General features: G+C 42.2%; 1 protein-coding gene across 3 annotated transcripts in view; it reads right to left on the reverse strand.

Moving 5' to 3' along the window:
* The window catches only part of grid1a (glutamate receptor, ionotropic, delta 1a), a 295107-nt gene that overhangs the window by 13138 nt on the left and 263354 nt on the right, over window positions 1-18615 (reverse strand). For all 3 annotated transcript variants that reach the window (XM_061837779.1, XM_061837781.1, XM_061837780.1), the window contains exons 9-13: window positions 15673-15774; window positions 12335-12532; window positions 11413-11743; window positions 6697-6835; window positions 1592-1787 (exon numbers count right to left, since the gene is read on the reverse strand). In XM_061837779.1, coding sequence (XP_061693763.1) covers window positions 1592-1787; window positions 6697-6835; window positions 11413-11743; window positions 12335-12532; window positions 15673-15774 — 966 coding nt within the window. The remainder of the gene's footprint in view (window positions 1-1591; window positions 1788-6696; window positions 6836-11412; window positions 11744-12334; window positions 12533-15672; window positions 15775-18615) is intronic.

The following is an 18615-nucleotide window of genomic DNA, read 5'->3' on the forward strand; positions in this document are numbered from 1 at the left end:
TGCGATCTTCAAATCACTGCAAGATGATTTCCTTCTTTTCTCAGGGAATGACAAATTGGAAGCCCATGCAGGTGGTACGTCTGAGTCTTGATCGAGAATGTGGCCCTTGAACTGCGTTGCGACATTGCCATAGATCGTCATATATCATATAACAAGGTCTCATTGGCTTACAACGGTATTGCGATCTGGATTTGTATGTACTGGAAGTCGGTATGCGCGCGACTCAACCACTTTCTAATGCTAACGCTAAGTTGTGCAAAACTACAGTTAGCACAGACAACACCGTGGTTCATCGTTCATGCGACCGTATTTGTACTGCTACTCTGAACTTAAGGTGCAAAGTGTGCTTAAGTAACTCAAGTAACTCCAATTTAATTTAAGGCGTTATGTAGCATTACAGTGAAGAAAATAAGTATTTGAACACCCTGCTATATTGCAAGTTCTCCGACTTAGAAATCATGGAGGGGTCTGAAATTTTCATTGTAGGTGCATGTCCACTTTTTGAGAGATAATCTAAAAAGAAAGATCCAGAAAACACAATGTATGATTTTTGTGTGATAAAGCTGCAAATAAGCATTTGAACACCTCTCTCTCAGCTGGAATTCTGACCCTCAAAGACTTGTTAGTCCGCCTTTAAAAGTCCACTCCATGAATTATCCTGAATCAGATGCACCTGTGTGAGGTCGTTAGCTGCATAAAGACACCTGTCCACGCCATACAATCAGTAAGACTCAAACTTGTAACATAGCCAAGACCAAAGACCTGCCTAAGGACACCAGAGACAAAATTGTACAACTCCACACGGCTGGAAAGGGCTACGGACAAATTGCCAAGCAGCTTGGTGAAAAAAGGTCCACTGTTGGAGCAATCATTAGAAAACGGAAGAAGCTAAACATGACGGTCACTGTCAATCGGAGTGGAGCCCCATGCAAGATATCACTTCGCGGGGTCTCAATGATCCTTAGAAAGGTGAGGAATCAGCCCAGGACTACACGACAGGAAGTGGTCAGTGACCTGAAAAGAGCTGGGACCACGGTTTCCAAGGTGACTGTTGGTAATACACTAAGACGTCACGGTTTGAAATCACCCAAGGCACGGAAGTTTCCGCCAAATAAACCAGCACATGTCGTTTAAAAATCATACATTGTGATTTCTGAATTTTTCTTTTTAGATTGTCTCTCACAGTGGACATGCACCTACGATGAAAATTTCAAACCCCTCCATGATTTCTAAGTGGGAGAACTTGCAATATAGCAGGTTGTTAAATACTTATTTCCTTCACTGTATACTTAATGTTGTTCACTGCATGCCTTTTGCAACCGTGAGGTTGGAATCGACTTCAACCGAAGACCTCCTGTAGTAGTTTATGCGGACTTCACAGACATTTGTTAAATTATGGATTTTACCTTCTCGAGCCTACATGTGCTCGTTCGAGGCTGTTTCATTTTATAGAAAAATATTTGTTACTAGCACCGTGACTGAAAGATCAAGTTGCCTGAATGTCAGTCATTTCTGTTTCTTTTTGGTTGTCTGATGACAGCTGCGGTTCAATTGTCGGCTTAAATGAAGCTGAGGTCTTATTGATCGTCACCTTTTTGATGCCTTCGTCGGGGCCTGAGACGGAGTGCTCGAAGCCGTTGTTTTTGTTGATGGTCTTCCAGAGGTCAGCGAAGGTGCTGTCCTGCTCCAGGGGGTTGGTGCCTTTGGCTTGGAAGTAGTCGTACACTGCTGAGTCCCTCACCGTCCCGTACGCCAGGTCCCCCTGCTTCGACAGGTCCTGGAAAGACCTGGAAAGCAGTCGGTATGACATCAGCTTCTATTTTTTACTGCCTACGGACTGGGAGGTTCGTGCATTACCCCCTCCTCACTTGTCATCAAAATTATTTAGGGGTATTTTGCTGTTTTATATGAATGAATACCAACACGGTGATTTAATGGTTAGTCCTTCTATCTTACGTTCCAGGTTCTCAGCTCTGGCCTTCCTGTGTAGAATTTCCATATTCTCTTTGTGCTTCAGTGGGTTTTCTTGTCTTCCACATGCATTTTAGTGTCAATGAGGAGTAATTATGCATACTGTGTGAATGTCAACGTGAAAAGTTGTCTGAGTCTCACCCATGGCCCGAACAAGTGCTATAAAATGTGGATAAAGTTGATGGATGTTACTTCAAACGCTGCCTGTTATGATGGGTTTTATGATAGCAACTGTTTATTTATATAAGGGATCTCGGTACCACTGTAGCCCCACTTTTTCTTTTTTGCCCATCAAAATGTTATAGTTTAATTATAAAGACCCACCCACCACTACCAATACTCCCCAAGTAAGAAACATGAATTCTAACAACACTTTAACCGTCGTCAGCAGCCTGTCGGGCAAAATTTCGGCTTTGCTCCAAGCCCAATCAGGATGTTAAACTCGCACTCCGGAGTCCTCGGAGTCAATCTCTTCTCGGCGTGCTCGTGATCAAGCAAATGAGCTGCACCTGTAGATTCCCTGCCTGATGACAACCGCAACCCCCAGACCCGCCCCGCGACGGCACCGCGCCCGCGGCGAACGCACTCGCTCACGACGAGAAGAAATACAGAGGTTGGGATCCTGAATGAGTGCGCCATTAATCCGTTCCAACGGCCATTAACTGTTCTTAAGAGCGTGTGCTAATGTGCTCTTCATTAACAATTCTGCGTATTTGAAAATGACTCTCTCATGACGCTATTATGTAGATGTGGTCTGGGCGGAGAAGACAAAAATAGGACTTCTTTGTCACGTGATGATATTTTGCTTTCATATTGTTTTCCGGGCCAGCACAGGGGAAAGGGGGGGACTTTCTTCGTACAACATTTACTCATTTATTACACTAGATCATTTTCCTGTTTTACCATGCTAGTTTTTTTTTGTGCCCTGTGACTGGGTGGTGACCATTTCGTACACCAATGGACCCTTCCAACTGGCAATCTTAAGCTCCGCCCCCCTTAGTTACATTTGCCATGTCCCACAAGCTTCCAAAATGGTGACTGAACAGAACTGGATTCTCTAATGCGTTTTCCAGATCATATTGCGGTATGTTTTTTGCCAAATGCGTCAGACCAAGAGAGTTCTACAGAGAGGTCTCAACTATTTCACGCAAGGATAAGGCCCCTTGTAACCTAGCAGGATATATTTCATCAGAATTGCACATTCCCAAAGCGCTTCTGAGGACCATTTTCTTTGTAACTAACTTTTCCAAGCGCACACTGCTGACAACCAGCATTGCTTGTGGGACAATATGGCGAGAGAGGCGTGTCAAGCCAGGGGTTAAGACAATGCGGCTATCTGATTGGCTATTAATGTAAGAGTGATTGACAGGTTGGAAAGGTCCATTCTAATGCAAAGTTAGAACAAGTGGTATAGAAAATGGATGAATGAATTTGAATTTTATAGTACTTTGTTTTCACACACAAGATAGTTAAAAAGTAGCTTAAAAATCGCCTAAGGAATAAAATGTGTTGCTAGACGGATCTAGGAGCAGATTCATTCAATTTTTCTTTATTTCCCACCGCGAGATGAGTGCAACGCTGTCTAATGTTGTGGCCAGTTAGTGTAATTGCTGTAATTTACACATTAGAATTCCCTAATATCCATGTAATTATTTTACCTTGAATTCGATGTCAGTTAAACGGCTGAGGGTGTTGATACTGTAAACACAACGTGTTTTATCTATTTTCCCCCCCTCCAGATAAGCAACACATTAAAGTGGCACCATACTGTTTTTACAACCAAGATTGCCTCCCCAAAAAAACAACAACAGAAAAAGGAAATCGAAAAGCTTATCTCAGACGATGACGTCGGGTTAATTCACCCGTTTAATTAGAAGCCTGTAGAGAGCCGCTCGGAATACACTTAAGGAAGAAATAAGTGATACGCGACTTTATCATCTGCGGCTTCTTTAGTCAGGTTCCGATTCAAGCTTTCGCGGCAGTGGGAAAAAAAATTGTGAAAACTTTTTCTTTTCCTAAATCTGACCACATATTCTTTTAACGTCTAGCTAGGCGGGCCATGGTGAACAACTATACTTTGAAAATGAATCAACTACATAAGTAATTGGAGATGCCAGCAAAGGTGAGGTGAATAAAAAAAAAAAAAAGCTATACAGCTAGCATGGCCTTTTCTTTTTACTCCTCAAAACACTGTCTGGTTATTGGCCTTAATGTAGAATAAAAACAAAGGTAAATACTGTAGATGGAAAGCTATTTTTTTGTTGGTTAGTAAAGTTATTAAAAAATAATTCCAAGATGAGGAGACATAGGATAGTGTAAGGCCAAAATATGCAAATTATTGTCAATATTCTGCTTAAAGCTCTATGAGTGCGAAATTTAATGGACATTTTTTTCCTGTAATGCCTTATAGTTTGTGTCTCTCCTGTGCCTGCCAAACCATCAAGACTGAACTTGACTACCACATAAATCATCTTCTTCCCCACTGTGAGTTTACAGTGGGGCTAATTTGCATCATAAAAACCACGATACCATCACCTCGGTGAGCCGGAGGCCTCTCGAGTTTGTGCCGTGCCTTTGCAGTCGGTAACGGATGATCGAGACGGCGCCGTCCCATCAGAACGGGCAATTTTCAGCGAGACTAGAACATAGTTAAAGTCTCAGAGTGAAAAGTATGTCTTTAGTGATCAGATTGCTAAATTATGAAATATATGGAGAAATATGAGAGAAGAAGAATTGAAGGATGAGGTGGGACTGCATCAGGGATCCGCGCTGAGCCCCTTCCTGTTTGCGGTAGTAATGGATAGGCTGACAGATAAGGTTAGACTGGAATCCCGATCATTTGGACATGTTCAGAGATGAGAGAGTGAGTATCTTGGTAGAAGGGTGCTGAGGATGGAGCTGGCAGGCAAAAGAGTGAGAGGAAGACCGAAGAAAAGGTTGATGGATATTGTGAGGGAGGACATTAGGACAGTGGGTGTTAGAGAAGATGCACGAGATAGGCTGAGATGGAAAAAGACAGACACGCTGTGGCGACCCCTAATGGGACAGGCCAAAAGGAAAAGAAGAAGAAAGATGGAGAAATACCCCCATAAGGGCAATGTCTCATACATATTTGGCACTAAATGCCCTCCAGTCGTTTTTTTTTTGGCAGTATGACAGTCTCTTGAGGGAGATAAGGAATCGACTACTTATAGAATCATAAAGGAGCTTTACTGTTTTCCAATTGAAGTATATGAGAGTTGCAAACTGTCTCTCGTTAAATAGGCCTGGCCTGTCAAGATTTCTCCTCTTTTTGGATTTGAAAAGTGAGACGAGTGAGACTTGGACATCATTTCTTAAAAGAGAAAAAAAAACCCAAAAAACAATATTTGGGTTGCATCGATCGTTTCTGCCAAGCATGAGGTGTGTTTACTGAGGAGAAGAGAGAAGAGCTCTCGATCCGTGAGACTTACTGTGTAGGAAAGTTTAAAGTTGAGCTTCCTGCCGAAGGAGTACAAGGTCACAATTTTGTATCCAACTTGGTAACCTTCACATGGACTTCACGCATCCTCCGGGAGTAGAGAGGCAACGTAAGCTCATTAGACTAGTGAGGCGTCGGAGAGCAGATTTAAGCGGGAGGGACGTCGTCCGGTCTCTCGGCGCTCCAAAAATGGACGACTCCCACCTCCCATTTAAGTCAATTTGTCCAAATCATATAATCAGTGCGCACAAGCTCTGTTTGTGATAATGGTTTTCACTTCAAGGGTGCTCGCCGAATCATCTTGTTTATGAGTTTTTTCCTTTGCAAAACGACATGACTGCTGTCAAATTCACCGCGACTTCATTCGGAATATTTTGGATTGATTCTGTCACATTGATTCCCCCTCCCCCCACCTCATCTCACCTCAGCCGCTCTCTTCTCTCAGTTTTTTTTTTTTTTTTGCCGTCCTTGAATCCTCTCCAAAAACAAATGACATGTAATACCTTCCCGGGATTGTTTTATGTTTACAAAGATTACTGTGCGTTTTCAGCAAATAATCCCACACGGGCTACATGATTTATAAAGCAGTTACTTGTCAGAACAGCGGATAGAACATTTTGACAAGGCCGTGTTTTTTTTTTTTCCTCCCATTATCATTCTTCATGCGCTTATACAATTATGATTTGTAGCATGGTGGCGGGAGCATATAAATATGCAAGACAAGACAAACAGATGCATATAAGTACACACAAACCCCAGGAAAACAATATGGACACTTGCGTAGGTCTCGCCTAAAGAGCTCAGATTTTGCATTTTTTCTTATATTTATAATTTATAAAACATCTACTTTTCACCACTGACTCTTTTCTGCCATTGCTTTTGTGCAATTGTGTGACATTTGTCACTTTTTGTTGACATACAGGTTGGATAAGCGTAACGTGACCTCACTGGGCTCTCATCGGATACACATCTGATTTATATCCACATATGAAAGATGGCTGGGTTGAATATGAAAAAAAAAAAAAAAGATATGTGACATTGCATAAAATCCCCCCAAAAATCTGAAAGGACCCGCAGTGTGAACACAGTTGAACGGATGTATTTTAACTGATTTCATATTTTACTTCTAGCATATGGTTTCTCATCAAGTTGTGCAGGTATACCGTATGTACAGGACCATATCCAGAAGAATCAATCCACAATCCAACAACAATCCAGAAGAAGCAAGCCACCGACTGCCAACGGTATCGATATAAACGTCTTACCGTATGGCGTTGTCCATGCGGGACACGGTGAGGTAGGCGGCCAGGTTGGCCGTGTAGGATGAGCACACAATGAGGGTGAAGAGCCACCAGCTTCCCATCACGATACGCAGGGCCACCGAGCCCAGGATGGAGTCGCTGCCTGTGTGTGGGCAGACGTGCACGGCGCATGATCATCTCCAGTATACATTTGGGTTCTTGATTTCATATTCCATATATATATACATTGTATATAAATACATACACTATGGGTTGTTTTCACTGACGTCACATTTTTTGCTGAACCTCTCTACCTAACGGGTACGCAGTGTGGAAATCTACGGATTACTCTCGGTTACTGTTTGTGTTTCACGGGCGTCTCGGGATTCAAGTACACAAGAGAGGACTTGCTAACCATCAGAGACCGCTCTTCTTACTTTTCTTCTGACCTTTGTTCGATAACTCTCGCCAATTCGGTGAAGCTTTTTCCAGAGTTACTAGTCGGTGCGCTCTTCAAAGCCTGGCGATCCGGTACACACGTCCGGCTGCGTAAGCGGGGACATCGTCTTAACGCTTCTGACGAAAGACTTTGGACATTCTGCCGCTCTGTGCTTCACGGAGATTTGGCTTTGTAGACGAGTTCCTGACGCTGCTCTCACGCTGCCCGGCTTCACCCTCAATTGTCATGTCGCCAAGCTACACTAACAAGCTTAATCGATTCTCTTTCCAGAAGGCCAACCTTACAGTTAAGATCCTTTTTTGTTAGTCACTTGAAAGATTTGAGAATTTTGTGAAATACAAGATTTGTTTATTCTTTTGTCTTTCTTTGACACTCATATCTCAAATCATCTTTCATCCCCAACCCTCCCGCCACATGAATGTTTTTAAGAGAATAAATAACACTCTGTAACATTGTACTTTATAAAAACATACCGAAGACCTGATTCGAATACAAATTAGCTGTTTTTGCTACACTTTTTGCATCAATTAAGTTGGAAGACCCCAACCACAGGTGACCAATTGTTGATATTTATTCTTTAGTTTTTCTTGTTTTATTGTGATATTGGGGTACTCAGATGCTGATAATGCTGCCTAATGTTAGCCCTTTTGCCCTATTGTGATCAAAGTTAGTTTGACCAAAGACTGGATTATTGAATGTGTTCAAATGATTATCCTGAGAGATTATCCTGTCGTATCTGGTGTGTTAAGAGTGACTTTTTTTTTCTCCCCCTTTGCGATCAATCAGGACTGACAATCGTAAACGCTGAACTCCAAGTCGTGCTCCTTGATTGTGCTACGAAATGGAACGATGGCCAGTTAGGAGCTCTTTTGTATATTTTGCGGCAGTCTGCATATTCTGCATCACTGTGATGCTTCTCAAATTCAGATTTGGTCACGTGTGTGGTGTGATGTTGGTAATTCTGAGTACATCACACTCGATAAGAGTAGTAAGAACATGCTAATGTTTTTTTCGCTCATATTTTAAAAATTTGGTTAAGGTGTTAAAAATCGGTACCTAACAGATTTTATCCAAATTAAACCATCGGAAAATGGTATCATATATAACCTACACCTCAAAGTTTGTTCCAAAGAATGAAGTCTTCATTAATAGTGGTATTTCTTCCTCCAACTTCCTCTCTTTCATGTTTTTTTTGGGGGGCTTTTTGAAGAAGATCAGTTCATCACATTAGTTTTGCACATTTCATTTCTGTCTCTCTCTCAATATGAAATCAAAAGGAACTTATGAAGTGTATGAGAGAAATGTCAGGATAAATTTGAGTTTTCAAAAGTAAAAAAATAGATATATAAAATTGGGCTGTAGAAAATGCCACGAGGAAGCTGGCGCCAATGCAAAATGATGAGACGAGAGCGTATTTGGCCGAGTGTGTCACCGTCGACGCAGCTGCGGCCTCGGGACGGAAGTGAACGTCTTGTCAGGCGGGCGGCGCTCAGGCATCCGTCACTTTTATTATACACGGCTTTGAGTGATCTTTAAAGGTCATCGAATGTGAAATGTGCATCGTGAAAGTCAAGTGGATCTAGTGCGGCGGTTCGTCTTCCTCTTCGAAATAAACTCATAAAACTTTGTCATCAGGAGCAAAACCGTATTTGCTTGTTTCCACTTTCTGCTCGGGATGATTTCCAATCTCTAAGTTTAAGGGGAAATTATTCCCGGAGAGGTTACTTTCCATTGTGTCTACGAAAAAAAAAAAAAAAAAAAAAAAAAAATATATATATATATATATATATATATATAAAATAAAAATAAAATATAAATAAATTCAATTTTGATTACTTGTCCATTCATTACGTAACGTACACAGTTTATTGCATAAACGTCTGCATCCATGAGTTAAAATGATTTTACTGTCTTTACAGGTGGTCCCTCAACCCCCCCCCCTTGGATGAGTTAAAAACTTAATATTGACATGAAATATGCAAAATCTTTCATTTTATTAAAATAAATATGGTCCATGTTATTTTAATATAATAATATTCATTCAATATTTAAATTTTGTGTAATAATTAACCCATTAAAGTATTTGAAGATGAAAAAATACTACACATTCATTTAATAAATTTAATAAAAATAATCAATTTAAACTTTTTCATTTTACTATTATTCGTAACAAATGAATGAACCAGTTATTCAAAATAAATGCTATAAAATTGTTACAATTTTTTAACAAATACATCCCTCTTTCCATCATCTAATTACCAATGATCTATTATAATTGATAATGTACATGTATCTATCCGTTTTCTGGACTGCTATGTACATCCATTTTCCTTTAATCCTTAATAGGGTCGTGACCACTCTGGAGACGATTTCAGCTATCTTCAGACGAGAAGCGGGGTACACCCTGAACTGGTCGCCAGCCAATCGCAGCTACGGGCAATTTCAAGTCTCAAGTTAACGTACCATGCATGTTTTGGGGATGTGGGAGCAAACTGGATCCTTGGGGCATTTTGACAAGAGGCAGCCAAAGACATGATTCAGAAACCTGGGAAATGTTTTGAATAGTAAAAAAAAAAAAAAAACATCTTTCATGTGTCCTTTAGAGAAACCCAGCCAAATGTTGACATATTCCTAAATCACAGCTGATGCTGTAGCCGAGTTCATGCTGTCTAACAAAGCCACAATACATCAGCTCTCGGATCCACATCAAAGCGAACGGCATCTTCCCGGAAGAGAAACCGTCTGCTTGACAAAGACTAAAACTGGCAACGTTGGGAGTCAAAGCCAGGACAGGACAAGATAAAAAAAAAAAAAAAAACCAAAAAATACAAAATACAAAATTCACGTTCTTTTGGCTCATGGGCGATGTGCCACTCGATGATGGATGCTGCTCAGTTGCAGGAATAGTCGTTTGTCCAAATCGGACGTAGCTGGATCTGTACCAGCTGTAAAGATGCGACGGCGTCCTTGACGAGGACACCTTTCAAAAAGCGCGAGGGTGTGCACTTGTTTCAATGACCGATGACTCAATCACCACGGGCTCTTCAATGCATGTATTCTAATTGATTTGCTCATTAGTCACCTTTTCTGCTCTGTTAAATAGCAAAGTCTTTCTGACTTCTACCTTCTTTTTTTCCTTTCGGCTTGTCCCATTAGGGGTCGCCACAGTGTGTCATCTTTTTCCATCTAAGCTTATCTCGTGGATCTTCCTCTCTTAACACCCACTGTCCTCATGTCTTCCCTCACAACATCCATCAACCTTTTCTTTGGTCTTCATTTGTCCCTTTTGCCTGGCAGATCCATCCTCAGCCCCCTTCTACCAATATAGTCACTTTCTCACCTCTGGACATGTCCAAACCATCGAAGTCTCCAAAACATCCAGCTTTGGCTGTCCCTCAAATGAGCTCATTTCTAATCCTATCCAACCTGTTCACTCCGAGCGAGAACCTCAACATCTTCATTTCTGCCACCTCCAGTTCTGCTTCGTGTTGTTTCTTCAGTGCCATCGTCTCTAATTTGTAAATCATGGCCCGCCTCGCCACTGTTTTATAAACTTTGCCCTTAATCCTAGCGGAGACTCTTCTGTCACATAGAACACCAGACACCTTCCGCCAACCGTTCCACCCCGCTTGGATCCGTTTCTTCACTTCCTTACCACACTCTTCATTGCTCTGTATTGTTGACCCCAAGTATTTGGAGTCGTCCACCCTTGCTATCTCTTCACTCTTCATCCTCCGCCCCTCTCATTCACGCACATATATTCTGTTGTACTTTGGCTAATTTTCATTCCTCTCCTTTCCAGTACATGCCTCCATCTTTCTATTTGTTCCTCCACCTGCTCCCTGCTTTCATTGCACATCACAATATCATCTGCGAACATCATGGTCCAAGGGGATTCCACTCTAACCTCATCTGTCAGCCTATCCATTACCACAGCGAACAGGAATGGGACTCAGAGCTGATCCCTGATGCAATCCCACCTTCACCTCACTTCTGACTCCTATCTAATATGTGATAATTGTACTTCAAAACCATGTTGATATTTTTGTTTGTAATAAGTATATTACTATAAATTGTGTGACTAACAGCGCAACCCGGCACTGCCTACTTTAGTAGTGTACGATGTTGGCTGACCACCCACGACACCTCTAATGTCGTGTTTGCACTAGGATCCTTATGATGCACATATTCTATAGCTAAATTGTATAATTTCACACATTTCACCACATTATAGAAAATTTGACCATTAAGGCATAGCTTCAAAATTCTCACTCACTTACCTTGTTGGACAAAAGCACCATAGACGATCCAGATGGCGCTCTGCAGCGACGTGGATGGTGACGGTTGCGGGTGCCTGCCCGCGGTGTTCTGGCATCGGATGGCCTGGATACGTCGGAGCAGAAAGATCATGACGCCCACCACCGGGATGGCGGCGGCGATGCAGGCCCAAACGGCGAGGTCGAAAGGCGCCAGCAGGGAGAAAATGTTGATCTTTTCCTCTGACTTGCGCATCAGGATGCCCACTGAGTAGTCCAGGTAGCGCTTGCTGAAGTCCACCACGCGCTCGCGCTCTGGGGTGATGGTGATGGCTGACACGGCAATGTCCGCCCTCTGGAAAAAAATATTCACAAGATTACTGGTGCCACTACAACTACTACCTACATATAACATTTAATAATAATAATAATAATAATGTTTGGACCCTGCTTTTATGAAAACGCATTTTTGCATTCAGTCATTATTTTTCGCCACAGTTTGTGGCGTGATCATCTCAGTGAAAACCAGCTGGTGGTCTTAATTAGGTCAGGACTGTTATGAAGTAGAAATGCTCCATGCAGCCTTTCATTAAAACGCAAAATGAAAGCTTGAACATATAAGAACAAAATATCGCAGCGAGTTGTTTTCCATCAGTGGGATTAGAAAATAACCTGTAACTCCATTAAGGATAGAGCTAAATGAATATTACGATTCACCGTCATGTTCTCAAACCTTTTTCCTTCTGCTTCCCACTATGAATCTGACAGGCTGATTCGCAGATAAAAGCTTTCGGTCCAAGTAATGCTTTTTCTGTTTATCTTCCATTATGGCGAACTCTGTAATTGGACTCTTTTAAACAAGAAAATCCGGGCTCGCTGCCAGAGAAATCATTTGGATCTCAATCTTGACACTGGTTCCCTGATTCACAAAAGAAACTGCACTGACCTTGCCAATGAGATCTCCAATCATTCCGTTCCAGGAGCCGTTAGGGAGCGGCGAGCCGTACTTGCCATCTCCAACTTGGTAGATGTCGTACTTAAAGCCCAGGATCTTGGCCAGGGCGTCCAATACATCAATGGAGAAGCCCTTGTATCTCTTGGGCTGGCCCAGGATGTTCTCTGCCACCATCACGAAAGGCTCTTCCTGTTAACATAATATTTTGTGTGTGTCAGCATGAGAACTGAAGTGTTAAAATTCCCCCAAAAATCTCAATCAGCAGCATCCACTGGAAAAAGGGGTTGGGTAATTGCACCTGACATTACATTTCCCAATCGACACGAAATTTGGCGGCGATGTTTATCCTAAAAGGACATCGAAAAGACTCAAGAACTAGTGCTTGAAATCGAACAGCAAGTTGACACTTTGAGCGAATTCTAAGTGGGTCACATTCACGAAGGAGAGAAAAAAAGTTTCTTACACCAGGGTCAGCGATCAAAGCAAAATTTGGGGGCTATGTCTATCATAATAGAACAAACGAAAAAGTCTCAAGCACCCTTGCATAAAATTGAACAGAAAATTCAACCATTTTGGTTCAAAGCAGCCATGTTTTTGACTCGGAAATTCACCCCAACGAACCCCAAATAGAAGTCTTAGACCAGGGGTGCTCAATGCATCGATCAATGAGGCAAAAAAAAAAAAAAAAAAAGATGTCAGCCTATCCTCCATCTTGCTGCTTGATTTAAGGTGTGGCCAATACGTCGATTTGCGTTCTAGCAAGCTAGTTTCCCACTAACCGTCTTTCTCTTGCTTGCTCCACGGCAGTCGGGGCGAATCGTACAGTGTTAGCAATGTAATATTCAAGCAGCATTTTAAAAAAAGAACGCTGTTATTATGTCATACAATTAAGACAGCTAATAATTCTATCCTAGCATACACACTTCGGTGGAAATGCAAGCCAAATAGCGACTAACAATTTTACAATCTGGACCGGGCTTCAGCCGTTTGTTGTAACCACTGTGGAAGACAGACTTTTACATTTGTAGTTAAGTATCAGCATGGCTGAGCGAGTTTTTCCTCTCGGTGGTGGAAATTGACCTTTTTTTTAAAAAAAATTTGCCACAGTCCATTGTCTGTCTTTATGAAGTGTCAAAATGGAATTAAAGGACTAAAAGAGAGAGGTGAAGGCAGCCAGCAGAAGTAGGGAGGTTGTGTACACCGGGGCTTATGGCGTGATAAAGTAGACGGTGCCGAGCTGAACTTATGTGAATAAATACAGTGAGAGGGAAACCATGCATGAAGAAGAAGAGGAAGTGCAGTGAGTGGGAGGAAGAGGAGGAGGAGGAGGAGGGAGGAAAGCGAGAGGAAAGTTAGTGTAGGGCAAGCTGACTTTGACGGGTTTCCAACGGTCCAAATTCGTGCAGGAATAGATCTCCAAAAGCCCTCTCAGGCGACAAGTGGCCGAGCTTTGTCACGCCGTCGACACGTTCCCAGAGGTTTTGGCCTTTGTTTGTTCCCCATTCCCTTGACTTTACAAAAAAAAAACAAAAAAACCTTGCAACCAGTAGGACACAGAGTCCATTCTTGTGACCTCTCTCAACTCAGGTAAGAACCCAGTGACTCGCAAGAGAGAGATTATGGATTGTCATGTTCTTTTATTATAGCTGCCCATTTTGCAGTCTTTTATTGGCATTCTCTTGTGCACATTTTCGCTCAAGGACTCAAAACTACTGGGAATGTTTCAAGTGCTAGTTATTAGTTTCATTATTGTTATTATATATTTTTTTTTGCCTTATGCCAAGACTATTTGAAAATCATTGTCTTTCAGCATTTAGGTTTTATTACTCTGAATGAGACTGTAGTGATTTATTCCTGTCCTTTTTGCACCCAAAACGCTAACAACAAATAAAATAGCGCACGTTCATTTCCGTTTTTTTCAGAAATGGCGTGACACGTCATGTTGTCTCTGTTGCCCAGTGACTTCCTGTGTCCACATTTGGTCAATTTCACATTTTCACATTTCATCTGTACATTTTTTAAACAAATAATTGATCAATGTAAAATGCTGAAAATAGCTTTAGAGAAAATCACTTCTATCGATTGGACTCCACCTTTTCCTCACTGCGTTATTATCATATCTCATCAAGACTGAAAGACGCAACTTGTATGAACCTGTTGTTGGACAGTAATGAGTGAAAATAGGTTAAATATATTTGCGTAAGCCTGTTTTGCCAAAATTTTATTCTTTGTTGCAGAAGAAACCCGTGTGCCATGAAGGTACGTTTTGTGTGCAGATTAATTTCCGCCTATGAGCAGGCTAGTGAGCATCATTTTTGTCACTCATCACTCATGGATCTCAACCCTATGAAATAGAGATTGGGAAGACGATGTCGTTCGCTTTGGTTAACTGTTAAAATCCTTTTCTCAAGTTGAGGGACTCTGATGGGCACGGCTGGCTGCGGTGCTGCCTTGTCTTTAAAATTACAATCGATGACTGTCATCATTGTGATGTTGGATGGAAATAGAAAGATGGTGGATTGAAATACGAGGTTAAAGACTGAAGATTTTCTAAAAAGTAAAAGTAAAAAAAAAGACAGACAAAAATTTGAGCAGTAGACTAATTTGTAATCCGAGAATCCTTTTATTTCCCAGAATGTTCATATATCCGTATATAGAGTAGCTGTGGGGCGCAAACCCTTAAGCAGCGTCAATTTTAGGCCTTAACAGTACCGAAGGTTGTTGATGGACGGCGGTAACATTTGGCTAAACTCATGCACACAAGCTCTCAACAGGAAGGTGCTTAACCCATCCCGCCTCCAGCCTAATGGTAGTTATTTGAAGCCATTAGTGGACGAGTCAGAGGAGAGTAGTGGACTTTTTGGGTCCTAATTGGATGTTGGCTTTCTTTTTGTGTACAGCCTAGTGCTAAAATGAAGCCATTGTTTGACATCATAAAAAGAGAGATTTCTTTATAAATGAAACTCTCGGGAGGTACACTTTCTAAACCTGATCCTCCTGTGTGAAGTAATCATCCAGTATTCCAAAAACATGCAGGTTAGATTTGTTAAAATCTCTGCATGTACAACGAAAGGTTAACACCAAAATTTCCATTGACTGATATGATTTGATTTCTACATACAGTACACGTGTACAACTGGCCGCAATATTAGGTTTGCCTCCGTCATCTATCCCTTTATTTTCTATACAACTTGTCCTCTTTACCTTTTCACGCTGACTTTGGTCGAGAGAAGCGGGGAACACCTCGGAGTTTTCAGATCAGGTGTACCTAACGTTGTGGCCACTGTCTATGCGTTCCAACTCAAATTGTGACTGGAAATCCGACTCACCAGCAACGTGACGATCTTGAGCGTCACGCCCTGCATCCCGCTCTCGATGCGGCTCTCCTTTAAGCTTCCGTTGAGACCTCGGGTCGAGTCCCAGGACGCCAACTGAAAGATAAGAAGACGGACAAACGGAGTTAAAGGTTGAGAAATCCATTTTTGTGGCTGGCGCAAGTCCAGAGCTGCGTTTGTCGTGACTTTGCGAGGAAGCGGGTAAACTGGACTAAAGGATGTGAGAAAAAAATAAACTGAGGAGGTCCTCGATCTATGGTTGTGTTTCAATTCTACGGCTTAAGCCATATTTGCACACAAGGCAAGGATGTGTAATAGTCTTTCACAAACATGCTGACGTAGTTGTGCAGTCACAATGAGAGTAAATAATTATACTGTATGAAAAATTCTTCTGGGCCATGAATACAAAACAATCAAATAAAAATACTGGAAGGAGAGTGACAACTGAGCGTAGCTTGTGCCAGCAAACAGCGCATTCCTAGACCGAAGCCTAAGCCTACTACGAACCCAAACTAACAAACTAATTGTGAAGTTTTATCCATCCATCCATTTTCTTAACCGCTTATCCTCACAAGGGTTGCAGGGAATGCTGGAGCCTATCCCAGCTGTCATCAGGCAGGACGTGGGATACACCCCGAACTGGTTGGCAGCCAATCGCAGGACACATAGAGACAAACAGCTGCACTCACAATCACACCGACTGGGCAATTTAGAGCGTCCAATTAATGTTTTTGGGATGTGGGAGGAAACCGGAGTGCCCACGGAGATCACGGGGAGAACATGCAAACTCCACACAGGCGGGTCCAGGGTGGAACCGGGGACATCAGAACTGTGAGGCCAACGCTTTCCAGCTCAACCACCCTGCCGCCCTTGTGAAGTTTTAATTAGTGAATATTTATTTGGAAAAAACACTAATCTGCCAAAAATACAAATAAATGTAAAAACAAACCTCCTTGTGCCCTGCTAACGCACTCATAAAAACTGGTTTACCGTTCGTGAGCTTGAAAAGTCCTATTGCATTTACTCTAAAAGTTCAATTATAATTAGAGCTTCATGACAATGAAGTGGTAAATTTCCCTCACTTTGGTGCAGGCTGCATGGATTCAGTTCCCACACACCGATGGTGTGAATGCAACGTTATGTAGCCTGAAATTAAAAGGGCTACTGTCATGAAATGGATGATTTTAGTTTGTTAATCATGGAAAAAAACAGCAGCCAATGTGGGCCCATGCGTTTTTCTTCCACCACAAAACATGATTTTGACGTATACAGTTTTTTGTAACTCCCGCCATGAAAATCCTCTCGAGGGATTTGTTTTGGAGAAGAAGCAGGAAGTGATGTAAAGGGCAGAGGCGCCCCCAAGTGGACACGGTTGTTTTGTCACTCGGGAGGATGAATTTTACCCTTCACAAGTTTGCAAGAGACCTGGTTCGTCGTGAAAAATGGATTGCACGGGTGCAAACAACGAGAGCTTTGTGGGTTCCATGACAGGTAGGTGTATACTGCTACTAAAAAAACAATACTTTGGGGCGGACCACGTAATCGGTCTCTCGTAACGTAACAAAAGATCTGCGTATGAAATATGTCGATGTGCGCGTTGGACGGCGTCGGGCTGCTGCTTCGCTTCGCCAGCCAAGGCTGCACTTCGGGCTCGCGGACGGCGTCGGCTCTGAAGACCCCAGCCAAGAATGCCTCAGTCAGCCGGGTGCGCCCAGTAAAGCGCCCTGGCTCGACTGTGTTGTTCATCGCGTACTGCTGCGGCTATGAACAACCCCCTAGAGCAGCACGGCTCGGCTCCGTCATAAGCCACACCGGCCGGCTGCGATGAGCCGCGATGGCTCATCTCCGCCGCAGAAGTGAATCGGACAGGGATGTGGTTTGGCCGTGTAATGTTATATGCATTTTTCATTTCAATATCTATTTTAGAATGTTTATAGGGATGACACTTGGGCTTTAAGTAGCCTGCCTTTTGCTGGAAGTCAGCTAGGAGAGGCTTCAGTTTCCTGTCACCCTGAACAGGAAAAGCAGTATAAACCACTGGATGGATACATGTTTTATGTTTAAAGATTAAATGAGAGTTCATATAATTGAAATAGAACTGAACTATACTTCAGTATGCTGCACTTTATAAAATAAAATAAAAAAAAAAGAGGAACCATTCTAAACCTTATGCAACAGTTTGTTTGGCCAAAGTAAGAACAAAGTCTTCCCCAAAACTTTTGGAAACATGAATGAAGGGATGTTTAACAAAGTATGAAATGAAGACGGTGGAACAAATGCCACCGTTGCCGCTAACAATTTATGATTCAGCTTGTTGTTGGAACAACAACAACAGCAGTATCTCACAAGATATCCAGTTGCCAAGGCAACAAGTGTCAGCCATTAGCATGCCGTTTAGACACTCCGCCATGTTTTGCCGCACGTTGGAAGCAAACTGCTGCGTGCTTGGTGATCGGACATGAAAGAGACAGTGACGAGTAACGTGATGATGACGGGGGAAAAAAAAAAAGGCTATCGTAGCTGCACAATAAGACATTATGGAAATTATGTGAAAATTTGTTTGCCTTCCGCCACGTCGACTTTATGAACGCTGTCTCCGGTTGCGAAGGAGATGTCGTTTAAATTGTTAATCAGCGCTTCTAGCTGGACGAGTATCCTCCAGGATGTGACACGACACTTTTCAGGTGTCTTCCCCATTCAGGATGACAGGACAAGAACGATGGCCCTGGGCCAAAAAAAAAAAAAAAAAAAAAAAAAAAAAAACCTCTCTGGCCACCTCTGAAGTCACCTTTCTCACCCCCCACCAAAAAAATCCATACAATAAAACAAAGACTATGGAAAAAAAATGATTTGATGATTCACTTAAGTATAATATCCCATTTCTATTCTTTACATCGTATATTATGCATATACCGATTAGATTTCCTTTGACCCAAA

Source organism: Syngnathoides biaculeatus, chromosome 12 (genome assembly GCF_019802595.1).
Source record: "Syngnathoides biaculeatus isolate LvHL_M chromosome 12, ASM1980259v1, whole genome shotgun sequence".
NCBI classification, from domain to species: domain Eukaryota; kingdom Metazoa; phylum Chordata; class Actinopteri; order Syngnathiformes; family Syngnathidae; genus Syngnathoides; species Syngnathoides biaculeatus.